General features: G+C 50.9%; 1 protein-coding gene across 1 annotated transcript in view; it reads right to left on the reverse strand.

Moving 5' to 3' along the window:
* MAPKAPK2 (MAPK activated protein kinase 2) overlaps positions 1–10,625 on the reverse strand; it is a 43,676-nt gene extending 33,051 nt beyond the window's left edge. The window contains exon 1 of the mRNA XM_069459249.1: positions 10,018–10,625. Within this exon, the coding sequence (XP_069315350.1) occupies positions 10,018–10,299 (282 nt within the window). The 5' untranslated portion in view covers positions 10,300–10,625. The remainder of the gene's footprint in view (positions 1–10,017) is intronic.
* Between the last annotated feature and the right edge of the window lie 3,086 nt (positions 10,626–13,711).

A 13,711-nucleotide genomic window follows, 5' to 3' on the forward strand; every position in this document is an offset into this window, starting at 1 on the left:
CTAAGTATAACGCACAGTGCCAAAATACCCTACGAATTTTTTTAAATGAGGGCATACAGTCACTACGTGGAAATAAGAGGATACAAAAATAATAAAGATGTGGGTTTTCAAAGAATTTACAATCCAATTCAATATCTAAGTAAGTACTTTGCATGTGGAGAAATGCACTTAAAATGTGAAATTAAAGGAAAGAGTATCTTGGCAAGTTTGACAGGGAGGGATGGGAATGCCCACTTCTGGTGTGAAAGGCTTTGGAAGAGCAGCATTTGTGCAGCACAGAATACGCAGATACGGAAGGGGGAGGGGCACAAAGAAGCTACAGATGGAGAGAGGCAAAGGTGTGGGGGTGGGAAAGCAGAGTCCTGTTAAGGAAACAACATAGAAAAGCCACTTAAGCTGAAAGAAAGCCACATGCATTCAGAAAAAAGCCAGACTGGGGCCAGATCTGAGAAGGATTTGGATATCTCATGTTTTCAGGCAGGCAAAGGAACTCACTGACGAGGGTAAGCTGGGAAGCTACATGATCAGAGCTGGGCTCTAGGCAAACTAATCCCCCGCTGCACGCCAAGGAATTGAGGGGGCAAGACCTTCATTCCACGGTTGAGGGTTCTCAGAGCTAGTCACGTGTTTCCACTGCCCACCCACCCCCACCCCTGCTCTCTGTTCCTTCCTTCTCTAATTACACCTCAAACCCAATTTTATTTTCTTCTAAAGAATCTAAGCCCAGGTGACCAAATGAAGTCCATGAAGTCAGGACAGTTTGTGACCCAGGGGAGGGGGCACTGCCGCCCCTCCTCCTCCCCTCTAAGAGCACAGGTCACTAGAGCACGGCAGGGGAAGGAAGACACCAAGGTAGGAAGTCACTGAGAATCCCAGGTAGGCTTTGCTGACAAGATGCTTGTGAGCCTGGCAGTCAGACGGAATCAAACACTCAGCGTGTCCATAAATGTAAGCGCTTACAGAGCAGCTCACTGCACATGCTCACTTTCTTCCTGTGGCCTTCTACCTACCAGACACCTAGGTGCCTGTACGGAGACAGGGAGGACGAAAGGCACAGGATGGCCCCTTGCTGGGCTCTCCAGGACAGCAGAGCAGCCAGAACGCTCCAAGCTCCAGGGCACACGTGGTCTCCTCACCAGTCCACCTGCATTCCTGGGATGCTCCAAGTTCCACACACGTGACCTCCAGTGCCCAGGGCTCCCCTCCCCCAGCCCAAGACCCTTTGAGCTTTGCACAAGCCGAGAATAAGGAGCAATCTGCAGATTCCTCACTTACAGAGGCTGCCCTTCCCCCGCTCCCATGAAGCCTGGCCTTTAGAATCCTACTAGTCTTCTTCTAGGAATTACAGAAGCCAAGGAAGGAGGCTGGGATAGGGAAAGAAGAGAGAGGGGACAGTCATTCCAAGGACAGGGGCTCCTTCTGTCAGAGTTAAAAATAAACTCTTAGCAACTATACCCAGCTCCTCCCCTCCAGAGGCCAATGGGCCTTGGCAGATAAATCTCTCCCTGCAGAGGAAATGGGGCCCCAAGGGGAGAGATGGGAGAAGGTGGCCACGGAGACCTGGTCTGAGTTTAGAACTCTAGCTGAAGGCAGACAGCTCCCCAAGTCCTACTTCTCAATTCCTAGTACTCTCCCTCACGCAGGCCTTTCCTCAAATACGCCCTAAGCCCAGAAAACAAGACACTGTACCCTCCTATGCCATGATTAGTACCAACACCCATCCAGGGACTGGAAAAATCAGAAAGAAGAGAATGCCAGGTCACACTGAAGGAAATACCCTGCCCAGTGTCTATCAGCTAAGCAGACATTCTAGCTACCTGAGCCCCTTTCCTCGCCTTGCTCCGCAGGTCTCCAGGACCACGGGCAGCAAAGGAAGGGGCCACACTTCAATGGACACAGATCAATACCGCTGCACCTTGCAGTCAGGACGTAGAAGAGACCCATGCTGTCTGTGACATTCTGCAGGTGGCTGAGCTGGGAGGGCCACTAGGCCATAGGCCTGACTCAGGAAGGAGGTCCCGAGAGCCAGGGCCCAGTTATTCTTGGAAGCTAACGAGATGAGGTCACACTGGTAACCTAAAGCCCCACACTGTGAAGGCTGAGAGTTTAACTTAGCAACAGGGCAGAGGAGAAGGCAGGTAGCATGCTCAGTCCCAGGGCAGGCAGGGTGAAGGCCCAGGGCAGAGTAGGCCCAGGCAGGCCCTCCTACTCATCCCCACATACCTTCTGGCAGAGGCCTGCTTGGAGGTGAAGCCCACAAGAAGCCAGGGCTGGAGGCAAGCACAGGAGAAGGTCTAATCTCCTCCAATGAGCTGGTTCACCCTCCTCCAACCCTTTCCCTAATGGGGAACGAGCAAGGCGGCTTCACAGAGCCTTTGTACACATAAATCTAGCTACCTGGAGACGCACCAACCACAGTGCATCTCCCAGCACACAGAGGAGCGAGTTAGCCCCAATGGCCTACCAAGCTCAGGCTGGAAGAGAAACGGGAAAGTGGGGAGAGCACTGGTGAAAAGAGAGAGAAATAGCTCAGCAGTGTGGCAGGGAGGACCGGGACAGCTATCAGGGCCTGGCTAGGAGGGGAGACTGCAGCAGTGGCAGGTTTATTTTTAGCTGTTGGGGCAGAGGGGCTGAGGTAACAGTCCTGGGCCCTGGGCAGGAGGCCAGGCTGCCAACGTCTGGTGTGGGCTGGGAGCCTCATAACAATATGAATAATCAAAATGGCAGCAAAACGATCAACTCGATCATCTGCCTGTGGACAAGTGAGAGGGCAAGGAGCCCCACAGGAACATGAAGCTGGAGGAGTTGGCAGGGGGACAGTAGGTGGATCTCCTTCTGGGCCCTGCCCCTCCCCAGGACTGGAGAGATTTCACCTTTGCTTCAGGCTCCAAAGAATCATCATGGAGATAAGCCAGACAGAAGGCATCAACAGTACAGCTCCCTCTGTTCCCACGTCTTCTCTGAGACAGATAAGCCTTCCAACAGGCGGCCACTAGCTTCCGTCTCTGGCCACCACTCCTCACCTCCTAGATGAGTCTGGATGGATGCTGGCCACGGAGATGTCTGGAAACGTCCCTCAAGAATAAGATGCCCTTTCATATGACCCTTTTGGAGAGCTCAGGTTCCTAGCAGAATGAACACATAGCTTGGCTGGCCTTGGAGGCGAACATCAGATAAAAATATGGGTTGACCTTGGGGCTATGTCCCAGCCTCCACCACCTGCCAGCTGGCACACAAAGGTGTTTACTAGATCAGAGAATATAAAGACCCCAAGAACTCTATACTACCAGAGGCAGTGCCCACCCATATGTCCCTTCCTACTGTGCCTCTCTTCCTCCTCCCACCAAATCTGATGGCCTGGTACACAGGACCCCACAGTCCAAACTTCCAGGGCTGAAACCACTGCTCTAACCCTGAGTCAGCAGGAAGAAGAGGAAAGAGAACAGAGATCACTAGGTATCCCCTTCTCTTCTTGCTTCCTTGGATTCCTGTATCTCTCCTTACCCAGCCCTATCTGAGAGGCTGAATGGTACCTGGAGGGAAATCCTAATTTCCTCATCAGCTCTGGGAATCAGTCCCCAACTCTCACCTCAAAACAACCCCTAGTCCATAACTATACTTTGGGTGAGTTAGAAGAAGGCACCCCTTTCAATGGACTCAGACACGCCAAGGCAAAGCCTGGCAAGTGGACAGTAGCTCGATTTCAGCCCTCACTCCCCCCCTCACCAGATGCCCCTGCACGGGGCACACGGTCTGCATGACCAATCACAGTGGCCTTCAGATGCTCCATGACTTAACATGAGAAAGGAGCACAGAGTAGGGAAAACAGACTTCCTCAGCTCTACCTCACACCATCACCACACTAAGATTCTTCTGATTTCAAGGGAAGAGAAGATACACACCCGACTGAATGATACAGCCCTCTTCTCTGCCGAGTCACTAGCTGGAACACTTTCCAAGTCTTCAGACGAGAGAAGGAGCAGCGTCCGTGATGATTATTAATGAACCGGACACAGGCTACACTGGAGCCCAGCAGTAAGCTATGAAAAGGGCATCTACTCTGGCCCAAATATTGCTGACGGTCAGACCCAGAGCAAGCCGGCAAGCTACCCTGCCCTGGCCTCCTGCACCGCCTTCCGCTGCCCTCACTGCCAGTGCTCAAGGAGCTGCTGGAGCCGGCTCTCTGAGCACATAGAGGCCTGGAAAGTTTAACTGACCCACTCAAGGTCACACAAGAAGTAAGCAAAGCACAAAGACAAAAAAAAAACCTTTTTTTTTCTTTTTTTTCTTTCTGCTTTCTTATCTAGCACATAACCCATGGTAACAAGCTCATTTCTACATATTTATAATCTTATATATATATCTTAAAAAACAAAATATCAGTATTTTCCTAAAGACTGAAAAAGACACAGCAATCTAATTCGGGATATATAAGTGGTGTATAATAAGCTGTCCAGTGGCATGCTCCCTTTTCCCTACTAATGTCCCCAATTTACAAGGTGACCTATGTGGAAAGATCCTAGTTGATGGGTGAGTGGAGCTCAGTTTTGCCCTGCCAGGTCTATAATCTTCTAGCAACCAAAAAAACCAAAGGAACCTAGACCAAGAACAGGTCCCAGGAACCAGGTCCCAAGACACGGCTCAGATGCCGACCCCATGTAAGACCGTGTACATGCCATGCAACCTTTCTGCACCACCCAGCCTCTTCCTCGGTGAGATGGAAGGAGTTAAGAAAGATGACCGAGGAGCGTGGGCTCTAAGCTGCTATGAAGTGTAGGTCCCTTTACCACTGGACCTTAAACCATTACCAAGAGCAGCTGCAGTTGCTTCAAACAACAACTCTTCCCTGCCCACTCACTTCCCTCCAGCACACAGAACCACCTGGAAAGGCACAGTACAGGGAAAAAGGGGAAAAAGATGTCTCACATGACCCTTGGAAGGGCCTGAAGCAGAGCAGAGGGAGGCAGAAAAGTGGGAATCCTGTGCCCCAGACATCAAATCACCAGGAAGAATCCAGGCTCACAGCATGTAGGGCAGCTTGGGAATGAAATAGCTCAGATGCAGCCACTACTGCCCTGCTCTTCCCCACCTTGGCTGACACTCCTCCTGGCACAGACCCCGACACTCCTGGGCTCTGCTGGTGATGGGAGCTTTGGCCCCTCCCCCAGCCCCAGGACTAGCCAGGAATTAAGTCTGCCTCCTGCAGTACTGAGGCTCCTCCTGGCCCTCCTCCCAACCTCCTGCACCTGCTCCTCAGGAAAAACCATCAACTGTTGATGGCCCAACCCCTCAGGTCCCAAGTAGTGGAAACATCTCCACCATGGATCCAACACCTTCATCCTCACAAAAAGGAGCCCTTTGTTTCCTAGACACCCACCAATATTTCACCCTGAGGCCCTAAGACTGCTTTTCTCTCCCCTCCTGTCAGCCACTGATCCCAGATCTTAGCTGGCGATTATTCTCAAGCTCCATCAAAGCCCAGAATTCACAATAAAAAAGAACCATGAGCTGACCCGGCTTTGATCCTGGCTCAGTGGATGCCAAGAGCCCTGCTGCAATTGACAGGGGTCAGGACCAGGGCCAGAGCCTTCTCCCAAGGGAGGCAGGGACAGGGTCTCTGAAACCAGAAATCAGACCTTTCCTCAAAAATCCACAGGCCTCAACCTCAATGATTGATAACCTTCCTTTATCTAACTCCCATGACCCCAAATATCTTCAAACCTGCTTTGACACGAGATGGGTTAGGTTCAATTCAGCCCCACTGCTCCTGGACACCCTGATCTTCTGCTCCTTCCCCCCGCCCTGCCCCTGCTCGAGCCAGTCCTCCTGCAGACTTGCTCACTGCTCAGAGGCCCAGCAATGTCCCACTGACCCCAGCCTAAGCCTCCCTCAGCTCCTGAGTCCTCATAGATGCCATTCTTTCAAAGCTCCCTGTTTCCAGCCACACAATTTAGTCCTAGACCAACAAAGACCAGCAGAACTTTCTGCAAGGATGAAAATGTTCTTCCACACTGTATATGTGGCTGCTGAACAATTGAAATATGGCCAGCAACTGAATTTTTAATTTAGTTTAATTCATGCTAATGAATTTTAATTGAAATAGTCACATGTAGATAGTGATACCACATTGGACAGTGCAGTCCTAGCCCACATTTGTTAATTTCACCTTCTCCAGATAGGTTTCTTGACTCTCAAAACTTTACAGGCCACTGTTTACATCTGTATCCTCCAAGCAATTAAGCTTATGGCAGATACTCAGCAAACTGTTACTTACATGCAACCATATTCGATATAAAATAGGCAGGTTTGGCCAATGAAACTTTCCTCACCTCGTTATTCCATTTGGCAAACCCTAACGTGGGACACTGCCTCTCACCCAGCCACACTACCTGTCTTGCTCTCCACAGGCACCCAGCATGAGGTGTGCTGCACATGACGGTGCCCGTGCTGTGGGGATGTGGGAGCTCTGGCATCTCCCTCCAACAGTGTCCAGACCAACCATGAGAGGTTCCAAGATCTCTCCTTCACGACAACAAAGGAAGCCACACTGCAGTGGCACTTACATGACCTGGGGAGGAGGACCGCTGGAGAAATGAAAGGAGAAGAAACTCCAGGACCTGGTTTTCTCTAATCCATGCAATGGAAAGATAAACAGAGATAAGTTATGACAACATTCTACATTTAGTAAAGCAATAACACACTTAACCTAATCCGAGTTGCGCCAGGGAGATGGACAATGGTGCGGGCTTTAATTAAATTTGTTCAGCTAATACCTAAGAGTCACTATGACACAGTGAAGCGGGAAGCAGCTGAGGAACCCCGAGGGGAATACAACCAATTAATACACAAGTGGGTTGAGACTAGGTGTCCTTATCAAAGAAATAATTAATAGAATCCCCATGTTATTGCACAAAAAAAATAAGAAGTAAGGTTTCTATCGAAACTCCATAGAAAAAGGAGGCAGTGGTAAAAAAGCTTGTTACAGCAGGTCCAAAACTTACGGAGCTGCAGAGTTGGTTTCAAAGCTACCCCTCTAACTTTGGGATTGTTGGGGAAGCAGCAAACACCCACCCAGCCTCCTCCCTGACAGGCAAAGGAGGGCCTGAGGGGAAAGAATACCTCTCAGGCTCCCAGCCCTCCAGCGTCACTGCAGTTAGGAATTGAGAAGTGCCTGAGAATTGAGAAGCGACCTGGGTTCTAATCCTGCCTCCACCAAGTGAAGGGCTGTTTTCCTTGAACAAGTCACTCCTCCACTCTGGGCCTTGGTTTTCTCATCTGCAAATTGAGGGGGCTGGATGAGATGACCTCTCAAGTCCTTTCCACTCTGACTGAAGTGTAAGTATGACTCAGAATTTAGCAAAAGCAGCCAGGAGAGATGGTGAGGTGAGGTCACAGCACCCACCAAAAGCATTTAAATGTTAGCTGTCTGAGGCGGAGAGAGAAAAGCAGCAGGGTGAGTTGGGGCCATTTCTTAAGCACTGATTTCACTTAACAGGGCTAAAAGGTCACCAGACCACAGACAGAGCAGGGTATCCGGACAGCCACCAGTTCCCACCGACTCTCAGGACTGCAAGATGGCAGCCTTCGGAACCCCAGCAGAGGCCAGGCTGCTGCCCCGCAGCTCTGCCCCAGGTCCCCAGGAGTGGCCTCAGCACACTGTGCAGAGTAGACGGCTCCTCCTTCTTTCTCAGGCACCCTCCCCATGGGGTAAACCCTCCCGCCCCACATCTTCCTCTCTTGCCTTATAATCAAGACTCCTGGTTTTAAAAATCATTTCACTACTCAGCATCTAAAGTCAATCAAAATTCAAGATCTAGAAATCTCTTTGGTGTATGTTTCTGGAACAAGATTCTTTGAGCCAGATTGCCCCCACAGCTGTAATTATGTCCTAGCCAACGTTTGGATATGGAAGTGCTGTTGACACTGCCGTCAGTCTCCAAATGCCTTGCCATTCCTTTCTTCCTCTATTATTAAGTTTTAACATAAAAGATGTGTGGGGAATCTGCAATTTAACAGTTGAGTCAACTTGTAAGATCTGGGAGCAGGCTGCCTGTCAAAACAGACTCTGACTTCACTCTTCACCCACTTCTAACCTGAGAAGGATAAACTATGAGTGTTATTTAATATACTGCTGGATTTTTCCTTTCAAAACTATTAAAAGGAGAAAAATATCCAAACCTCTCTCCTATTAAGTACTACGGAAATCTGAAGTGTCACCCAAAAGCATTTCAGAGGATGGTTCTGGGTGTATGTCTATTAAACAGAATAAGGAAAAGTTGAGAGCTTTTGTTCCGAAGTCTTTATATAATATTCCAACTATCCAAGAGAATGAACAGCCAGTGTCCCCAAACTGCTGATGGGTGAAGGCAGATGGTGTCTCAGAGAGGACAGAAAAATCTCTTGGAAAGAATGTCATTCAACGGTACAGGTTAACTGTGGTCAAATTGTATTTATTCAAGGTCAGAGCCACTGACATTCCAAATAACTCTCCTTTCCCTCAGTTAGGAGTGTGGAAAGAGAAATCTAAGGCACAAATATTAAAGTGTTCAAGATACTGATATTTTTCCTCTCAACAGTCAACACTAAACAATAACTGAGATCCCACAACAAGAGGTTATGAGAGAAATCAAAGAAATCTGGCAGTGTTGAGTATGAAAGTGGCAAAGAAATGATTCTAGAGGCCTTTAAATCTAGAAATTGGACATGTTTGCCCTGTAAAACCCCTGTGCAACCTGGTTTTTATTACATCCGACTGTATATTCCAATAGTTCTACCCACAACTCATTTCTGAGTTCTGTATTTGATAACTGAAATACAGCTAGATGTGGGTGAAGGGGGAAGAGAAAAACATAACACAGGAAGTATTTTTTCTTCCTCCAATCATTAAGACACCCCAGAGTAAATAAACCTTAGGTGTCACCTTTAGAAATTGGTTTGACCTGAAACCCCTAGGAAGAAAACCTTGTGGACGACTCTGAACGACTGGCTCACACTTCACTGGGGACCCACCCATCTCATCAGACCTCCAAGTCCATTCTGTTTAACTTCTAAAGTGGGGATTCCCATTTGAATCCCCATTCTCCCCCTACCACATCCCCTCAAGAAAAAAAAAAGAAAGGCTGTGTTTCCCTAGCTCAAGGATAAGGTTTCCTCCTACTGCCCTTCCACCGCCCGAGTCCGGGACTTAAGTGGCCATCTCCGGTTTGCGGAATCAGCACCGGGTTCCACCGTGGTCCAGACTCGGTTTACAGCGATCAATGGAGCTATGGAAACAGCAGACCTCGCGCCGGAGCCTGCTGGCCTCCCATCTGGAGCCTCCCAGGCGCTGATGTAGGAGGGGGCCTGCCCTCGGATCAAAACAATCCCTCCCCCGCGCCCGGGGGGCGGTGTCTCCGCGGAAATCTCCAGCCTTCACCTCCCCGGCCGGCGCGCCCCAAGGCGGCACGGCTGCCCTCGCGAGGCCCAGGGAAGTGAAATCACACATTCCGGCTCCCAAATAAGGAGCGAGGTTAAATAAACCTCTGAGATCCGACTTCTCCAAACCAACCGACCAACCAGCTCAATGAGTAATGGGCCTTTTGTGCCCGCAGAAAGAAAAGGAGGGAGGAGAGGATGGAGAACCACAACCCCTGAAAATCACTTCCTCGAGACGGGGAGAAATTAGCAGAAGTGGTCCCAAAGGCAACCGTCCCGACTCGGCTGGATTCCGCTCAAACCCCAAAATGGCAGAGTCCCCAGGAGTCCTCTCGTGTCCCAGGCACTCACGCCCGGAGGTGACCGGAAACTTGGTCTGGGCGGCGTGGTCTACTCGGACCCGACCTCCCCCGCTGGCCCCTCTCCCGCCGCCCCCGGCCACGCACTTGGGACTCCTCGGGCGCCCCGGCCGGACAGCCCTGCCGAGGCCACCCCCTGCCCCAGACAGCCGGTCCGAGCAAAGGGTCTGCCGCTACTGAGCGCCAGAGGTCGTCCCCGGGAGCCCCCTCTGCCCCTCCTCCCCTCCCGGGGCCCCAAACCTACTTTTAGGGCAAATTTCTCCTGGGTCCTCTTGTTGAAGATCTGCAAAACTTTCCCGTTGATGCCCAGTCCCAGGACCTGGCTGGTGACCTTGTAGTCGTCGATGATGGCGTTTTTCTTGATCTGCAGGCTCGACTTGACGTGGAACTGGGGGAACTGCTGCGGGGGCTGCGGCGGCGGCTGGGCCGGGGGGTGCGGCTGGGCGGGGGCGGGGGGCTGCGGCGGCGGCGGCGGCGGGTTGGGGAACAGCACCGGCGGGGTCTGGCCCTGGGAGTTGGACAGCATCGTGCCCGGAGACGCGGGAGCAGAGGCGGGAGGGCCCGCGGCCGCCCCCTCCTCCGGCTCCGGACGGGGTCCCCGCCACCCCCCGCCCGGCTGCGAAGTTTGCTCCGGGCTGGAGCCGGCTTCCCCGCCCCGGCTCGGCTCCAGGCTCGGCGGGTCGCGGGGCTCCGTGGGTCCCACCGTGCGCCGCTAGCGCCCACCGGCCCTGCTCCCTCTCACCCTCCCCCCGGGGGCCTGGCGCTCTGGGGAACGCGGGACGGCGGGGGCCCGGCCGGGGGGAAGCGGCCGCGCGACAACGAACCCAGCCCCGGGGCCGGCGGCCGCGTCACAGCCTCGTCTGCGTCCGGGGCCGGTCCTTAAAGGGGAGGGTCAGAGGGCGGGGCTTGGGGAGGCGTGGGCGTGGGGGAGGGGCAGGCCTTAAAGGGGAGGACGCAGGGCTCCAGAGCGCGGAGGGCGGTGGCTGGGGCTAGGGGCTGGAGCCTGGGGGACAGGGAGAGGAGACGAAGAAGAAAATCCTGGTTCTTAACTAGGGCCACGCAAAAGGAAGGGAGAGGTGTGTAAAAGTAGCTGTATAATTCAGGTAGAAAATCCATTCTTCTCCAATAGCCTGGATCTTTTAGACAGCAGCAGCGAATTGGGAGAGGGGGTGTATTTTGAAGGAGAGGCATGACGGGTAAGTGTCCAGCTAGGTGAGACCTCAGCGGTGACCTGGAGTTACGCAGGCCATTCATCCCAGGGACAGGTGGAAGGCAAATAAGCATTAAATATCAATATTTTCTTAACTTGAACATGTTCCTTAGAGTTTTGCATTTTTCTCATAGATTTACTGCTTTTCAGTAAAATTTACTATTATGTAATCATGAGCACTGTAGTAAGCATACCTTTGAACATTTTTTCATGTAAGTAACTGAAAAGGATACAGGGTAGGAAGAGGATGGATTGAGATTCAGGCTGCCTGAATTCCCAGGAGTCTTTGCCACTGACCTGTGACCCTGAATCAGCCTTGCACCTCTCTCTCTCCATGGGAGGAACAGCGATACCTTTTCATAGTGTTGTGGAGAAGATCAGATGAGACAATGTAACAAAAGGGGGAGGTCTGGGGAGTGGGTTCTGATTTCCACGGGGAAAAATTAGTCCCTGAACATACAGCCATAAGAAGTGGGGTTTTTTGAAGAAGCCTAGTTCTTGTCCAGGTTAGCCCTGTGTCTCTTGAGGAAGATACCAGGGATCTAGCTGGACCTATAGCATAGCCCTGATCAAGGAGGGGATTGTGGAGGCCCTGTATATAAACTGCCAGAGGCCTCTCTACTCATTCTGCTGGGGGTTGGAGATGATCATCGAGTACATCCTGCTGACCGCCTCCAGCCTCTGACTGCTAGGGCAATTGAGAAATAAGACAAAGGAACCAGATAGGTGAGGACAAAACCTCAACTTAATTACTGATAAAGCCAAATTAGAGAATGAGGCTTGACCTGTGGCCACAGATGGCCCCTGATAAGTCCCCAGAGAGAAGAGAGTATCCTGAGGAAGAAGCCCTTGGAGGTGGGACTCAGGTGGGTAAGGCATAAGTGCTAGTGCCTTTCCCCTTGTTCACCTTTCCCAGAAGCCATCTGTCCTGCATGGAGGCAGGAATGAGGGAGTGGAGTGAAAGACGGAGCTGGCCCTGACACAATTTTTTTTTTTTTTTTTAGAGACAGAGTCTTGCTCTGTCAGGCTGGAGCACAGTGGCCCGATCAGCAGCCTTCAGCTCCTGGGCTCAGGCAATCCTCCCACCTCAGCCTCCCCAGTAGCTGGGAATACAAGCACACACCACCATGCTTGGTTAATTTTTTAATTTTTTGTAGAGATGGGGTCTTGCTATGTTGCCCAGGCTGGTCTCAAACTCCTGGCCTCAAGCAATCTTCCTGCCTCCGCCTCCCAAAGTGCTGGGATTACAAATGTGAGCCACTGCACCCGGCCCCTCTTTTGAAGCAGGCTTTATTTAGTGCTGTGTACAAGGTGCCATGCTCAGCCCTGCTGTGGGGGACTATGTTAATCTGCAAGGGAAGAAGACAGACAGGTAGCAGTGGACGGCATCATAAGAATGGCAGACACAAACCTGGGAGCTCAAGGCAGAGGGATTTGCTGTCTACAGCAACCAGGATATTCTTATTAAGCCAGAGGATAGATACGATTAGACAGCTACCAGGATTCCCCTGGATATTCAAGAACAAAGACACTACCTAAGGCCACACAGATTGGAAAACACCTTCACCTTACCAGTTCTATAGTATTGCTGTCACCTTCTTGAAGCACACACAGGAGATGCCCAGGACTGAGAGAGCAATGCAGGGTGAGGAGGGGGGAGGCTCCAACTGCTCAGGCTCTTTCTCAGATGGAAGGGGGTCCACGGTCTAGGGCCACTCAGGGGTCCGAGTTGGTCTGTTTTCTTTGCAGAGTGTCACTGGGGGCTTCCTTCTGCCTTTTCAGTGGCAGCAAGACGAAGCGGAAAAATCTAGAGACAAATAAGCTGAATCCAAGTTCATTCTCCAGCTGAGTTACCTTGAGCTGCCTAATCTCTCTCTGTATCTGCAAAATGAGAAAGATAATAAAATCTACGTTCAGGGTTGACTGAGATTCAAATGAGATGGCATGTATGAGAACTCTTCTTAAAGAATAAACTGTCAATTCCCATGAAATATTAAGTATCGCCATTATTCAGACCTTACTGTCTTGCTCCTCTGCCCAGCGCCCACTGCCTAGGGATCTATCCCTGGTATCGAAGCCGCCTGCCCACCTAGCTAGAGCCCTGGGGAGATGGTGAAGCCCAATGACATAGGCATAACAGGACAACTGAAACTCCCCTGGGGTTTCCTCCTGGGCTTACCAGGGCCAAACAGGCCTAGGGGCACGCAGGACTCTTAGGGCACCTACACAGTGCATCGTGATTACACAAACTGCACACTCAGCACCCAGAACACACACATGTATATGAACACAACACACAAGCATGGTGTGTCTGGTCCGTAGCAGATCCAGAGTCTTCCATTCCATTCTGATACCAATTCGCTATGTTACCCCATGAAAGTCCCTCCTCAGTTCCTTCTTTCTCATTTGTAAAATAGTGACAGTAACAACTGCCCTCCCTACCCCATAGGGCTATTGTAAGGATAAAATAAAATCTTTTTCCATAGGACACAGAAAAAGTCCAAAGTCCTATTTGTATTAATATAACACCAAGCTCTCAGCCATCTGTAATGAACTACTTAATAAACAGTTTTTATGGGTGTGTAAAGTGCTTCAAAAGTTGAAAGTCTATGCAAATAGAAAGTGCTCGCTTAGTCTACTGTTCACATGCAGACACACATGCCACGCAATATAGTACACACCAAGACAATTTAAGGACCTCAGTACATAGAATTGGATTAATTATAAT

This window comes from Eulemur rufifrons, chromosome 27, assembly GCF_041146395.1.
Source record: "Eulemur rufifrons isolate Redbay chromosome 27, OSU_ERuf_1, whole genome shotgun sequence".
Lineage (NCBI taxonomy): Eukaryota > Metazoa > Chordata > Mammalia > Primates > Lemuridae > Eulemur > Eulemur rufifrons.